Here is a 15,094-nt window from a genome sequence, read left to right on the forward strand (position 1 = left end):
CGCTTAATTGGTCTCTATTCAGTTGCTTGTGTTTGCTTTGTAGTGCCATGGCAAACTGGAAGACTGACGGACCTTTGGAATCTGAGGGTAAAGCTGCTGCTCCAAATACCGCTTAATTGGTCTCTATTCAGTTGCTTGTGTTTGCTTTGTAGTGCCATGGCAAACTGGAAGACTGACGGACCTTTGGAATCTGAGGGTAAAGCTGCTGCTCCAAATACCCAAGGTCTGTTTCCCTTCCTCTTGCATCTATTTCACCTTATATGCCACATGACCTATGAGGTGATAAGGATGGAAATGGCCCACTACTGGCCCTATCCATTTTGAAAGTTTGTTAGGAGTGTCTAAGTGTTCAGATGCTCGATAAATGAAAATTATAATAGACATCAAACAGAGTGACTCTACACGATTCACTGACTGCTACGATTCAAGAACAAGGAAATCTGAGGAAAAAAGCTACAGACGTTGGATGGTAACGCAGCGACAATGATGCAGAAACAGAGCAGCCCCAACCCCTACTGCCCTCAGCGCTCGTTCATCTCCACCGACGGCCACCGGCGACACCCGAACTGCTCCAGAAACTTGCTCAGGCTTATATGCTTCGTCGCCCATTGCTCTGTCAACTTGTGCTCCTTCGCTTCCGCCTCCCTCCTCAGTCCGGCAATCTGCTCCCTGTACTCCGCTTCGATTCCTTCTAGCGCCGCCTGCTGCTCCTCCCTGAGCGCCCTGATCTTGGCCTCGATCTCCTCCATCATCTCCCTCCTCTTGCAGGCTTTCTCCGCCTCCAGCTGCAGCTCGACCCTCTTCAGCCTCCAGGCCGCTTCTTTCTTGTGCGCCGCCCACGCCCGATGCCCTTCCTCCAGTTCTTTGCAGCACTCGACCAGGTCGGCAACGACGCGGCCATCCACCACGGCGAACCCAGGTACAAAACCCGTACCGTTCTCCACGGCTCGCTCTGCTTGCGTCCAGGGCATGCGGGCAGGGGGCGCAGCGGAAGGCGAGAGAGTAAGAGCCACGGAGGGAGATGGCGGCGGTCGGTGGGCGCCGTTGGTGTTGGAAGAAAGCCATGGGGGAAGTAATGGCGCAGCCATCAGCTGCTCTTTCACTAGCTTTTCCGCGAAGCTCTCGAGGATGCGGTCGTACTTACCCGGATCGGTGGAGCTTACCACGGACTTGCTAATCTCTCGCTGCACCACCCTCTGCTGCTTCTCCTTGAAGACCTCCCACCACTTGCCGAGCCTTTTGGCGGTGCGGCCTGGGACCTCAGCGGCGATCTTCTTCCACTTGTTGCCGTACTTGGCCTGTAGCCCGATCACGAGGCGCTGCTCCTCCTCGGTGAGCGGCCCCTTCTTAACTCCCGGCCTGAGGTAATTCTTCCACCTCTCCAAGCAAGATTTGGCGTCCCTGAGCAGGGGCACGTTCATGCGCTGGGACACCAGGTGCCACTCCCGCGGCCCATACTGCTTCACGTACGCACACAAGACGGCGTCCTCCTCAGACCTCCACCGCTGCCTCTCCTTCATCGGCAGAAGCCAGTCTCCATCTTACAAGACACCTCATACCGATCTGCAATCAACAGTGCCTAAAAATCTCGGGTAAGTTTTGGAGAAGGCAGATTTAAGAAGATGATGGACCACCAGAATTAGGAACCGCATATGGATGCATTTAAGTCAGCTGTCGGAATGCGTAAGTTCAGCGAGCCAAAACAATCAAAATCTAAAGGTTCGAAACAAAGGTGGGATATCAGACCAACAGCGTGTTTGATCCCCGAGTGGCATTAAAGAAACATCACTTCTTGTACTACAAGGCGAACAACAAATGCACACAATGGGCATGGCGTAATTGACATGAAACACAAGAGTAAGTCTTATTGTGTCAAAACCGTAGAAGATGAGATGGTACATGAACAGATCCGAAGCTACTTCAAATTCTTTTGCAATCTGTGCAGGTCCTTGAGATGTGAAAGACAATCAGTACCAGCTAGCCACTCGTTCATGCTGTGGTGTGATTGCAACAAACATGGAAAAGACAACTTCTCTCCATCTGGAATGGCTCTGGTAAGGACTTCCACTGCCCTCTAAATTTTCAATTCAGAGTCTACTAGGTCATATTATCTGTGTTTATTTCTACTACGCTGCCCCTTTCTATTGTCTTTTAGTTCTACATTTCCAGAGGTATGCATCCTTATTTCTTTTCAATATTGTTAGAAACTTTGCCTTGTTAGAAATAGAGAAATCCACATCTACAGAACTACTTTTTTTTTTGGAGATGAAGACCAAGCAAAGATTGGTCATGAACTATAAAGGAGAAACCTCAGGAACATGCTTTTAAGCAAATAGGTCAATAGAAAAGCATGGCATCAGGCCTCAGGAAGGCACTGAGATGTGTAGAACAGAAGAACGAAGACTTACGGCGCCCTCCGTCCGAGCTTCGGTGCGGAGTGTGTCCTGCTGTTCAAACCCAAGCAAGACAGCTCAAGGGCAGATACATATTGAAACATGACACTTGGTGTAGAGAGAGAGAGAGAGAGCAAGGGAGGGAGGTGAAGAGAGAGTATAAGTAGAAGGCAGTGGCGGAGGTGAAGAAAGGGATTACCAACCTGGTGCGGGAGCAGGACCCTGTTCTCAAAGGATCCCTACCATCAATCTTGTCAAATCTCGTACCTACCCGTGTGACCCACAGCACAGCACGTAAAGGAGAGGGGACGAGAATGGTAAAAAGAGAGAGAGAGAGAGAGAGAGATGGGAGGCACGACAAAATGACAGGGAATCCATTTGTTTCTTTCCCTTTGCCTTTGCTCCACTGTGTCGATCAAGACAGAGTCCAGCATTTTCTGTCTCTTCGTTCAGTGGAACCCACCATGGCCACCAGAGCCGTGGACTACACAGAGCGCAGAGAGTTGAGGAGACGGAAGGGATTTGGTGACGACAAACGGAGCGCGGTGTAGCTGAATGAAACAAGAAGAGACAAGAGAAGGGGAAGTAGAAAGACCAGTGAGTTGAGTGAGACAGAAATGACAAAGGAAAAGGATTTCCGTCACGTCTTTTCCTGATACCACAAGCGAGTAACGAGAGAAAGAGAGAGAGATAGAGGGGGTGGGGGGTGGGGAAAGAGCCAAATGAGAGAGAGGAGGTCGCAGTTAACTTTTAGCTCTTCCTACCTCCCAACACCACCTACCCACCCCTCTCTTTTTGGTCTTTTCCTCCTCTTCGTCCTTCTTCATCTGCTCTCTAACAGTATTCGACCCTCAGCACGCACAATGCAATCAGCGATGAGAACCAGCACATGTTGGCTCGGTTCATATTAGAACGTACAAGATTTGAGGACTTCTTCGGTGACAAGCCAAGGAATCCTGGTTGTGTGCTCCAAACACAGCTGAGCTATTCCTCCCTACAGATTGCTACCTTCGATGATCTTTCGTTCCGTCATCAAAGGAAAAAGAAGATTTAGAAAGAGAGAGAGAGAGAGACAGAGAGATGTAACTTCACGGGAGAGAGGACGAGGAAGGGCTGGCGCTCGTCTCTTTCTCTGCAGTGGAAGCATTAAATCTTAACAGTAGCATCGTACAAAGGCGTCACTTTTCCTTCTTCTCGACTCTCGTAGAAACACCAACCTCCCGCTGTGACTATACTCACGCTTGCTACCGATACTGTGTGGTTCTCTCTCCTCGTCGTTAACCCGTCTCTTCCCAACCTTCCGTGCTGCTTAGGGTTTTGGACGGTAGGGCGACCGACGCACGAAGCTTGGGTGGGGCGAGGAGTGAGCGAGCGAGTCATGGAGTGGTTTTAGGCGACACTGACGTCTCGTCCGCCCCGGTACGAGCGGGAACTTCCGCTTTATCTACCCTTCCCAGCCAAGGCCATGATTAGAGAGAGAGAGAGAGCGAGAGAGAGAGAGATATGTGGGTGGGGTTGACGAGGAGGTGGTGGCGGGGCCGGCTGTCTCGGGGGGAGTGGAGCAGGACGGTGGCGGAAGAGAGCACGCGGCAGTACTGCGCGGGGGGAGGAAGGCGTTGGGGGGACTGTGCTCCGCGTTTCGCGGCACACGGAGAGACGAGGCCATCTCTACTCCACGTCCTTCTTCCTCTCATCTCTATCTCCGTGTACATGTCAGTGACTCGTTACGTCCCTCTCTCCCGTGCATGCTGCCACCCACCGCCTCCCCCGCCATTTCCTTTGAGCCACAGAAAGATCCACTGCGGGTTTCTCTCCGACCCGTCCTCCAGCCCTCCTTTGTGACCCACCTCCTCCTTCTCTCTCCCGGTGGACTCTCCCGCTGCGCGCGGCTCTCGCAGTGCACACATGGTTGATTAGGAAAGGGATAATGATATGGAGAAACAGACACCGATATCATTAAGGAGGGTAGTGTTTGAGTACGACCATTGAATGCGAAATGAAGGGTCGATGAGAATAAGATTGCAGATATTTATTGTCTGTGTATCTCAAATCGACTCCTCCATTAAATTTGCTCTCGTATTAGAGCAAATCGTGTTGGAAACCTCTCCATGAATAAACGACCGAGTTCTTATGATCATCATTGGATGCCATGGAATCTTCCGTGCGCATGCAATGCAATTGTTGCAATATTAACCATAGATACTACAGAGAGAGTATGAGGCGAGACAAAGGTGACCCGTGAGTCATTATTAATGGAAATATTTGAGGATCGGAAATGGTATTATTGCTCTTATTAGCATTAGGCCTTAGAATAGATTAGTGGTACGACCAATCAATAACACTCCAGTTTGGTCTCAATTTTTATTGGATTAGATGTCACATATAACAAACATACCCAAGTTTAATTTTGAAATCGTACTTGACGATAGCATCGAGTTTAAATAGAGAAATTATTACTTGGGCGTTTAATATTTTAGGCTAGTGACTTAGGTGTCCTGAATTAATGAGGTGAGACATAGATGAAATGCTAGTGACTCATGCTGAGCCTCTCATGATGTGTTGCTGCCATAGACAAAAACCTAAGCGGAGCAAGCAAAGGAGAACACTGCTGGGGGGCAGAAGCCACTATCCCTAGTGGTCCACTATGACTCGTGTTTACACCACGGGCCACTTGAGAGCATATATATGACTATGTCTCCTGAGGTACTTCGTGTGTGACCGTGGTGGCTATTGCAGCTCATCATACACTAAGAGGAATTCAAACCGTGCATTAGGATTTGGATCATAGTCACTCAAGTTTCCTATCATTCCATTATAATCGACAAACATTTATGATTGAATTACTTATTATTAGTGTCAAATTTAATCAAAGATCATGGAATCAATCCGAAAGAGTTTATTTATTGAAATCATCATATGTTGGTCCTTCGAGCTAATTTTGTCAGTGTTAAGGATGCACTCGATGGTGATTTATAATCGGATTATTCAATTGTTAGTACAGTGATTTCAAAAGGCACTCGAGCACTCGCTTCACTTCCAGGCGGTACGTTTCAAAGAGGCATCGCTTGGGAGCTCGTTTCAAAGAGGCATCGCTTGGGAGCTCGCCCGAGCCCAGGAGCTGAGCGTTTCCTTACACTATCGTTTCTGCTACTGTCTCCTTACACTCCCGCTGTCGCTGTCTCCTTACACTATCGTTTCTGCTGCTTTTTTACACTCTCGCTCCTGTTATCGTTTCCTTTAAAATTTTTTATTAATACGATATAATTTTATATATTAATTTTTTTAATATAATAATATATTTTTATTTAAAAATTTAAAATAATTATATTTATTAATTATATTATATATTTTTATATTTTAATGTCTCGTTTTTCTCGAACAAACGCTTAACGCCTCAAACATTTTCAGACTTTAACATCTTTTGACACCTAACATTTTTTTAAGTCTTTTTAAGTCACTGTCTTAGTATCAAATTTGATGGTCTATGATCATCAAATTTAATACATGTATTTAATGCATGTATGTATTTTGAAGCTTCAAAGGTGATCATCAAATTAAAGGAGTCACATCACAAGCATCGTGAAGTCTCTCAGTATGAGACAATTCAGATATATCAATATCAGCAACTGCGGGCCACATCACTTTCTTTGTCCGTCTGCAGCCACTTCAGCCTCTGCTACCGCATACTACATACTCTGTACTCTCTCTTTCTCTTCCCACTACCTGGAGAACTGCACCATCCCCTACTCTTCCACCCCGCTCACCTACGGTCAAAAGGCACATCACAAACACCTCTTCTCCCTCTCCCCTGCTTCTGCTTTCACGAATTCCAAGGAGCATATATCTACTACCATTGTCGCACCGCCGAATTCAAAAAGCTTGGCGCGAATCACACAGACATCACTACTAACACATACTACTGCTATTACTAGTGGAGAAGTTCTCGCGGGAATGGGTTGTCAGGTCCGGAAGTTCTTGCCCTCGAAGGTCTGGCCGAACTGCCAGTTGGAGGGGACGATGTTCCAGGAGGTGGAGGTGCGGCGGTCGCTGCCGGTGAGACGGAAGGAGAGGGACTGGCCGACGAGGACGGCGTTGGACTGCCAGTTCTGGCCCCAGTTGCGGGACATGGGCATCCAACCAGTGCGGGACCCCTTCACGCTGGCGTGCACGATGTCGCTGGCGCCGGCCACGTTGGTGATCAGCACCAGGTTGAAGTACTTGAACCCATTTATGGTGAACCGGATCCCTCCCGACCTCCTGCACGGCACCCTGCGGTCCCAGACATATCAGCAAACACATGTCATGCGAAGATCCTGATGATGCCGATCTACGAGGGCAGGGGCGGGCAGGTGGTACCTTCGGTACGAGACGGGCACGATGCCGGCGCGGTACTCGGCGATCTTGAGGAACATGGGCATGGAGAGGTCGAAGTGAGGGCGGGGCGGGTTGCACCACCCGCCATCGTCCGAGGGGAGCGCGTAGTTGGGCGGGCAGAAGTTGGTGGCTGTGATGAAGATGGAGGGGCTCCCGCCGTGGCACCACTGCGGATCGCCCGCGCACTTGATCTCGAAGCACGCCCCGCAGCTCTGCCCCTCGTTGAACAGCGCCGTGCTCAAAGCCGCCGTCTGCACCCCGTACCCCTGGCTGTACAGGTTCCCATACCCACACGCCCCTCCTGCACAATCACCAACCACAGCAAGCAGATCTCATCGGCTTCAAGTTTTTTCGATGCTCAACGCCACAGATCAATAGCTAATAGAGGAATGCGGCTTACCCATGGTCCCGGATGCGTCGCTGCCGCCATAGAAGGTGGCGTGGGCATTCTGCCACTGGCCGCCGGCGTACAAACCGGGAATGCGCGCAGTCACCGGCGCCAGAAGAGCCAGAAGGGCGACGGAGACAAAGGAGGCCAACGCCATTAGCTCGCTCGCTAGCGCTCTCGAGTGTGGGTGATGGGGCCGAAGAGAGACGGGAAGCAGGGCTATTTATGGACTCGAGGAGAAGAATGGCAGTGGGAGTAATTAATGCCGCTTCGCGGAAGTAAATAGCGGAAATGGAGGAGGCAGCGAGGCGCTTCAGTTCAGATTGAAGGGTCGTGGGAATACTGGTTACGAGTCAATCGGTGGGGAGCCACCATACATCATAGCACCGTCAGCAACGTAAGACGTCAGATGATTAGCCAACGGCCGTGATTGGTCTACTATGAGAGCAACGTAACTGAAGTCGCGCCCAAACGAAGCAAACGAAGCGGGAAACAGGAGCGAAAGGTGGTCTTGCTTTGGGACCCAAAAGACAGCAGTCGCCTCCGCTTTGCATCCGTTGAAAGTTGTGCCGCCACCGACGGCTCTGATTCGCCTCCGCTTTCCTACGGCACACCGTTCCCACACAACACTGTCTCAAAGCGTATATATATATATATATATATATATATATGCGATGGGCTCCGTTCGAGCTCAGTTCCGTGGTTATCGGCCCAGATTCGGCGGGCCGACCGTGTACTCGGACCCACATCGAGCCATCTTGAATCGTACATATTATTTTGTTGAACCAACTCGATCAACTCGGTTCGTTGTAAAGGTGGACGGGCCGAAGAAAGAAAAGGGACCCATCAACAGGTTTACCGACACGTCGTGGGTCACACCCAGGCGGCTTGGCATTGAAGCAAAAGGAGTGGGTCCCGAGGCATCTCCAGTAACTGGGCGGGTGGGCGACAAGGGACACGTGGGGGCATCGGAGAAAAAGGGTGTGCGCGGGCCGCAGCGTGATTGGGACGCGCCGCTCGGGCGTCGCTGTCGTGTGGGGCCAGACCACGTGGCTTGAGTGCGGTGGGGTGGGGTCAATTGGGACGGGTGGTTTTCGTGGGGAAGCGAAGCGGAGGAAAAGAGGGTTTGGTTTCACACGGCGGCCAGATCGGTGTCATTAACCCGTGCTGACTCACCTGCCGCGCCGTACACCGCCCTTTCCCCCAATCACAGGACAGGAAAACCGATCGATAGTGTCGTCCCATTTAATCCGGTGTAAAGCGAGCTTTGATTCGCGGCGTGGGGCCTCGAGATCCGTGCCTGTGGCCTCGTGGTATGATGGACGATGGATGCCATGGGGGAGTCGTGCACATCAACCTGACGCACCACTACTGCCCGTGGAAACAAATGGCATAACGTGGTCGCAACAGACCATTTTATCCCCCATCCAATGCCACTAATTACAAAGTTACCATTTATTACTTTTATTTGGCATATCACCGGCTGGTGGCGTACGGCATGAGGCGAACGTGTTCTGTGCCACCCACTTGCTCCAAAATTCGTGCGTCGAGTCTTTCACACGCCTCTTTCCTTGTATTTTACTCTTCTTCCCGTGCGGAGGAAGAGGCGACCGCCGAATGGCGCCGTGTTCTCCGACTTCTGCTGCGTCTCGTTGCAGCATTCTTTTCGGCCTCCCGACACTTGACCCAGTTTCACAACCATTCGTCTTCCTCGGCCCAACCTCGATGAACTAGTGAGCATAGATCGTTTGTAAGAGTGGAGGACATGAGAGACGTCCAATTTACGCCTGGCTCATCTCCACTGAGCTTATCGTTGAGAGCTTCGGAATTAAGAACACTTACAGACTGGTTCCGGTGGATGTCTACAGAAAGATACACGTACACTTGAGATTTGAGTTCTGGCACAGGAGGCATAAACTAGTCAGAGAACACTTACATGTTGACTGACAGTGTTGACAAATTGCCTCCCTCTAAGGCTTGGGGAGTGGAACCTAGGGTTTGTAGCCTGTACTGAAGTCAACAGAGCAGGTGTATCCGAGTCCAGGGATTCACTGGCCAGAGACTCCAAGGGAGTAGGCATTGGCGGTTTCTGCCCTCTGAGAGGAGGAGCTTTAGGGAGATGCAAACTGACCACCGTGTACTGACTACTCCGCACAGCTTCCCAGGCTCCTCCTTTGGATGCGAACTGACAGAATGCATGTTGGTTTGTAGCATTTGACGGTAGCAGAAGGCAGATGGTATGTGTGATCCTTTGGATTCCTCCGCTTTTTTCATTTTCCACCTTCATGCTGCTTGACCGCTTTTTTTTTTTTTTTTTTGGTTCTTGCCACTAGAAATATAATTGAGAAAATCTCTCTAAATATATATTACATGATATCATCTATTTGACAATACATTTTTTAATTCTTCATGGTATTAGCTTCGAGCAAGGCTTTCTCTTCTCTGTTACGTGTGAGTATTCCCTATCAATGTATTAGTATAATTTGCTCTGCAATTTCACTTTGCTAATCTAATCAATCTTCTCTAGCGATCTATTATCCATTATTGTTCCTCTATTATTGTTCAGTCTCCGATGATCCTGATGGGGATATAAACAGGAATAATTTTTGTATATGAACAAATACTAGAAGACCAAAATACGCAGCGGAATAAAATGAAAACACAATCAAACAAAATACTAAGATATACGTGGAAAACTCCTTCAATGTGAAGGGTAAAAACCATGGGGCAAACTAGAGATAATCCACTATGAGAATAATGAATATACAAATCTCAAATCTCTTGCCCAAAACCCTAGTAACAACCACAAGAGAATAACTGTGATACAAGGATCATGTCACTGCCCACAATATCTAAAACATCCCAAGTAATCACAGCAAGAGCCTACTGTAGACTTGATCTAACCTGAGATGAGAACATTGCTAGATGATTAAGAACAGTCTCTCTGCGTTGTCCTTGTCTTCTTCCCTTTCTTTCTCTTCCTTTTCTGCCTTGTTCTCCTTCTTCTCTTTGGAATCTCATCGCTCCAAAGATCTGCCTCGTTGCTACCTTTTTATAGCTTTAATCTACCTCTAAAACGTAGCCACCACACCCCCCTAATCTTAATTAGGTTAGGTTAAGAGGGGGTGTGGGCTGTGGGCTGATAAAGCCCACATGGGCTGAATATGGGCCATCAGCCCAACAACCTCCCCATTCAGCCCATAAGGGAGGTTGTCCCATGACTCCTCAATGTGAAGTCATACCGACCAACTGTCGACATATCTTCTGTCTTTCTTTTGGTAAGGTCTTCGTCAACATGTCTGCTCCGTTGTCATCTGTATAAATTTTCTGAAGCTGCAACTGCTTCTCTTCAAATACATTTCGAATCCAGTGGTATCTGATATCTATATGCTTTGACTTGGAATGAAACATTGGGTTCTTAGACAAATGGATGACACTTTGGCTGTCACAATGCACCACATAATTTTCCTGTTTCAGCCCCAATTCTTGTAAGAATTTTTTTATCCATAACATTTCTTTGCATACCTCTGTAGCAGCAATATATTCTGCTTCTGTGGTGGAGAGAGCAATACACCTTTGTAACCCGGATTGTCATGACACAGCTCCCCCTGCAAAAGTAAGTACATAACTTGAAGTAGACTTCCTCGTATCTATATCTCTTGCCATGTCTGCATCTGTGTAACCTGTTAACACAGGTGGTCCACCTCCAAAGCTTAAACAAACCTTAGAGCTCCCTCTGAGATATCTAAAAATCCACTTCACTGCTGCCCAATGCTCTTTGCCTGGATTTGCAAGAAATCTGCTAGTAACACCCACTGCATATGTGATGTCCGGCCTCGTACATACCATTGCATACATTAAACTTCCAACTGCTGAAGCATAAGGAACCTTTTGCATTTTCTCCTTCTCCTCATCGCTTGACGGACTCTGTTTTGAGCACAACTTGAAGTGACCTGCAAGAGGAGAACCAACTGGTTTTGCATTGCTCATACTGAATCTTTCCAATACCTTCTCGATGTATTTCTTCTGTGACAACCAAATCTTCTTGTTTTTCCTGTCACGAGAATTCTGCATGCCTAGTATTTGCTTTGCTGGCCCCATGTCCTTCATTGCAAAAGACTCACTCGGTTCCTTCTGCAACCTGTCAATTTTAGACATATCTTTCCCAAGAATAAGCATGTCATCAACATAAAGTAAGAGAATAATAAAATCCTCACCAAACCATTTGATTTATACACAATGATCTGAAGCCGTTCTTTTGTATCCATTTTCTATCATAAATGAATCAAACTTTCTGTACCACTGTCTTGGAGCTTGCTTTAGCCCATACAAGCTCTTCTTCAACTTGCAGACAAAATTATCTTTACCTTTGACTTTGAAGCCTTTTGGTTGCTCCATATAAATTTCCTCCTCCAAATCACCATGAAGGAAAGCTGTCTTCACATCTAACTGCTCAACCTCCAAGTCCTGGCTAGCAGCAATACCAAGAGCAACACGAATAGAAGACATTTTAACAACAGGAGAAAATATCTCTTCAAAGTCAATACCTTTCTTTTGACCAAAGCATTTCACAACCAATCTAGCTTTGTACTTTGGTTGAGAACAATATTCTTGAGTCTTTAACCTAAAAACCCACTTGTTCTTCAAGGCCTTCATTCCATTTGGTAGCAGCACCAAATCATAAGTGTGGTTCTTCTGAAGAGCACCCATCTCTTCCTACATAGCAACTAACCACTTCTCTTTCTCCTCACTCTCAACTGCTTCCTGGTAACTCTCTGGTTCACCTGCATCAGTAAGCATCACATACTCAACTGTAGAGTATCTTCTAGAAGGTTGACGTTGTCTAGAAGATCTTCTCAACTGAGGTTCTACGGGAACTTGCTCAACATGTCCTGCAGGTAGATCAACATCAGGCTCGACACTATCTTCATGCACATCTCCCCCATCACCCTGATATAATGGAGGAATAACTGGGTCACAATCTGCTAATCCTTCTGCAGAAGTCTTGGCTGGTGCCTTCTTCTTCAAATCCTCAAAGGTTTGATCCTCAAAGAAGACCACATCTCTGCTCCTGAACACCTTCTGCTTTTCTGGATCCCAAAGCCTGTAACCAAACTGATCATGTGAGTAACCAAGAAAAATACATTCTTTAGACTTACCATCCAGCTTGGACTTCTCATTATCTGGAACATGTGCAAATGCACGACAACCAAATACTCTCAAATGCCTGTAGGAAACATCTTTCTCTGACCATACATGCTCTGCAACATCACCATCTAGGGCTGTACATGGTGATAAGTTGATCACATCAACTGCAGTCCTCAAAGCCTCATCCCAAAACCTTTTGGGTAGCTTAGCCTGTGAAATCATACATCTGATCTTTTCCATGATGGTGCGGTTCATCCTCTCTGCAATTGCATTATGCTGAGGTGTACCAGAAACTGTCATCTCATGTTGGATCCCATGTGACATGCAATAGTCATTAAACAATCCCGTATACTCACCACCATTATCTGATCTTATGCATTTTAATTTTCTTTATGTCCCCCTTTCAACCTTGGCATGAAACTCTTTGAAGACATTAATAACCTGATCTTTGGTCTTCAAAGCATAAGCCCAAACTTTCCTGGAAAAATCATTTATAAAAGTGACAAAATAAAGTGCACCACTTATACCAAGAACATCAACAGATCCACCAGGAGTTTTTGTCCTCAAAGGACCACATACATCTGTATAAATACGGTCTAAGGCATGTATTTTTCTAGACAAAGCAGCACTAGCAAATGAAACTCTATGTTGTTTACCAGCCAAACAATCAATACAAGGGTTCAGATGTATACCTCTGAGATCTGGTAATACCTTTATTTTGGAAAGAGCTTGCAGCCCCTTCTCGCTCATGTGTCCCAATCGCCTATGCCACAACTCCATACTGAAGTCTTTCTCTGTAGCATTTAACTGCTCACCATAAGCTTTAGCCTGCAACCTGTACAAAGTATGACATTTCTTTCCACTGGCTATAATAAGAGAACCCTTACTGAGCTTCCATTGCCCTCTGTGAAATCTGCTTTCATACTCTTCATCATCTAGTCTTCCAACTGAAATTAAATTCAGCCTCAAGTCAACCACATGCCTCACATCCTTAAGTACCAACTTGCAGCCAAGGTTGGTCTTTAAATGGATATCACCCATGCCAATGATGTCTGCTGTGCCATAGTTGCCCATCTTGACAACACCAAAGTTTCCAGACCTGTATGTAGCAAAAAACTCCCTCCGTGGTGTAGCATGATAAGAAGCACCTGTGTCAATCACCCATCCTGACACACATAAGAAAAAATATCATCAGAAGGAGACAAGACAACACCAAAGTTTCCAGACCTGTATGTAGCAAAAAACTCCCTCCGTGGTGTAGCATGATAAGAAGCACCTGTGTCAATCACCCATCCTGACACACATAAGAAAAAATATCATCAGAAGGAGACAAAATCAAATAATCACCACCCTGCACTGTAGCTGCAGTATTATCCTTTGACTCTGTAGACTCCACTTCTTTTCCCTTTTTCTTGTTCTTCTTAGGTTGCTTACATTGGTTCTTGTAATGTCCTTTCTCACCACAGTTATAGCAAACAATATCTTTTCTTGATCTTGACTTGCTCCTACCCATACGTGAACTGCTTCTAGACTTTGACCTTCCTCTATTCTCTGAGATAAGTGCTTGTGAATCATTTTGAGATGTTGCTGAACTCTTTCTTCTCAACTCCTCATTCAACAAACTGCTTGTTACTTGACTCATAGTGACAATACCATCTGGTGCAGAATTACTGAGGGAAACCACTAGTGTCTCCCAACTTTCTGGTAATGAACTGAGAAGTAACAATGCCTGCAACTCATCATCAAGAGACATTTTCATAGAGGATAACTGGTTAGTAATACTCTGCATTTCATTCAAATGTTCAGCAATAGAAGCACCCTCTCTATATTTTAGGTTCACAAGTTTTCTGATCAAAAAAGCTTTGTTGCCAGCTGTTTTTCTTTCATAGAGACTTTCCAATTTTTTCCAAAGAGAATATACAGAAATTTCAGTAGAAACATGGTGAAAGACACTATCATCAAGCCACTGTCTAATAAACCCAATTGTTTTTCGATCTAACATCTTCCACTCATCATCTGTCATAGTTGTAGGTTTTGCACTATCCCCTTGCAAAGGTCCATACAAATCTTTGCAATACAAGAGATCTTCCATTCTTGGTTTCCATATCATCCAATTATTTCCATTCAAACTAATCATACGAGAAATATTACTGGCCTCCATGTTCAAATACAAAAAATTAAATCACCAAAACCCCGCTCTGATACCAGTTGATGGGGATATAAATAGGAATAACCTTTGTATAGGAACAAATACTAGAAGACCAAAATACGCAGCGGAATAAAATGGAAACACAATCAAACAGAACACCAAGATATACGTGGAAAACCCCTTCAATGTGAAGGGTAAAAACCACGGGGTAAACTAGAGATAATCCACTATGAGAATAATGAATATACAAATATCAAATCTCTTGCCCAAAACCCTAGTAACAACCACAAGAGAATAATTGGGATACAAGGATCACGTCACTGCCCACAATATCTAAAACCTCCAAAGTAATCACAGCAAGAGCCTATTGTAGATTTGATCTAACCTGAGATGAGAACACTGCTAGATGATTGAGAACAGTCTCTCTGCGTTGTCCTTGTCTTCTTCTCTTTCTTTCTCTTCCTTTTCTGCCTTGTTCTCCTTCTTCTCTTTGGAATCTCATCGCTCCAAATATCTGCCTCGTTGTTGCCTTTTTATAGCTTTAATCTGCCTCTAAAACGCAGCCACCACACCCCCTAATCTTAATTAGGGTTAGGTTAAGAGGGGGTGTGGGCTGTGGGCTGATAAAGCCCACATGGGCTG

The 15,094-nt window shown here is 46.4% G+C and overlaps 2 protein-coding genes across 3 annotated transcripts; both read right to left on the reverse strand.

The window, feature by feature from the left end:
• Positions 1-338: 338 nt before the first annotated feature.
• Positions 339-2,941, reverse strand: LOC103991329 (protein rough sheath 2 homolog). Of its 2 annotated transcripts, none has more exons than XM_009410740.3 (2): positions 2,409-2,941; positions 339-1,563 (listed from the first exon to the last, which is right to left on the reverse strand). In XM_009410740.3, the coding sequence occupies exon 2, from the start codon at positions 1,518-1,520 to the stop codon at positions 522-524; it is 999 nt and encodes a 332-aa protein (XP_009409015.2). In that variant the 5' UTR covers positions 1,521-1,563; positions 2,409-2,941; the 3' UTR covers positions 339-521. The 2 variants fall into 2 exon arrangements, with proteins under 2 accessions (XP_009409015.2, XP_009409014.2); XM_009410739.3 differs by having other exon boundaries at positions 339-1,579.
• A 2,976-nt stretch (positions 2,942-5,917) lies between these two features.
• LOC103991332 (expansin-A4) lies at positions 5,918-7,364 on the reverse strand. The gene is made up of 3 exons (XM_009410744.3): positions 7,168-7,364; positions 6,750-7,068; positions 5,918-6,662 (listed from the first exon to the last, which is right to left on the reverse strand). The coding sequence occupies exons 1-3, from the start codon at positions 7,310-7,312 to the stop codon at positions 6,353-6,355; spliced, it is 774 nt and encodes a 257-aa protein (XP_009409019.2). The 5' UTR covers positions 7,313-7,364; the 3' UTR covers positions 5,918-6,352.
• Positions 7,365-15,094: the final 7,730 nt, after the last annotated feature.

This window comes from Musa acuminata, chromosome BXJ1-7, assembly GCF_036884655.1.
Source record: "Musa acuminata AAA Group cultivar baxijiao chromosome BXJ1-7, Cavendish_Baxijiao_AAA, whole genome shotgun sequence".
In the NCBI taxonomy this organism is placed as follows: domain Eukaryota; kingdom Viridiplantae; phylum Streptophyta; class Magnoliopsida; order Zingiberales; family Musaceae; genus Musa; species Musa acuminata.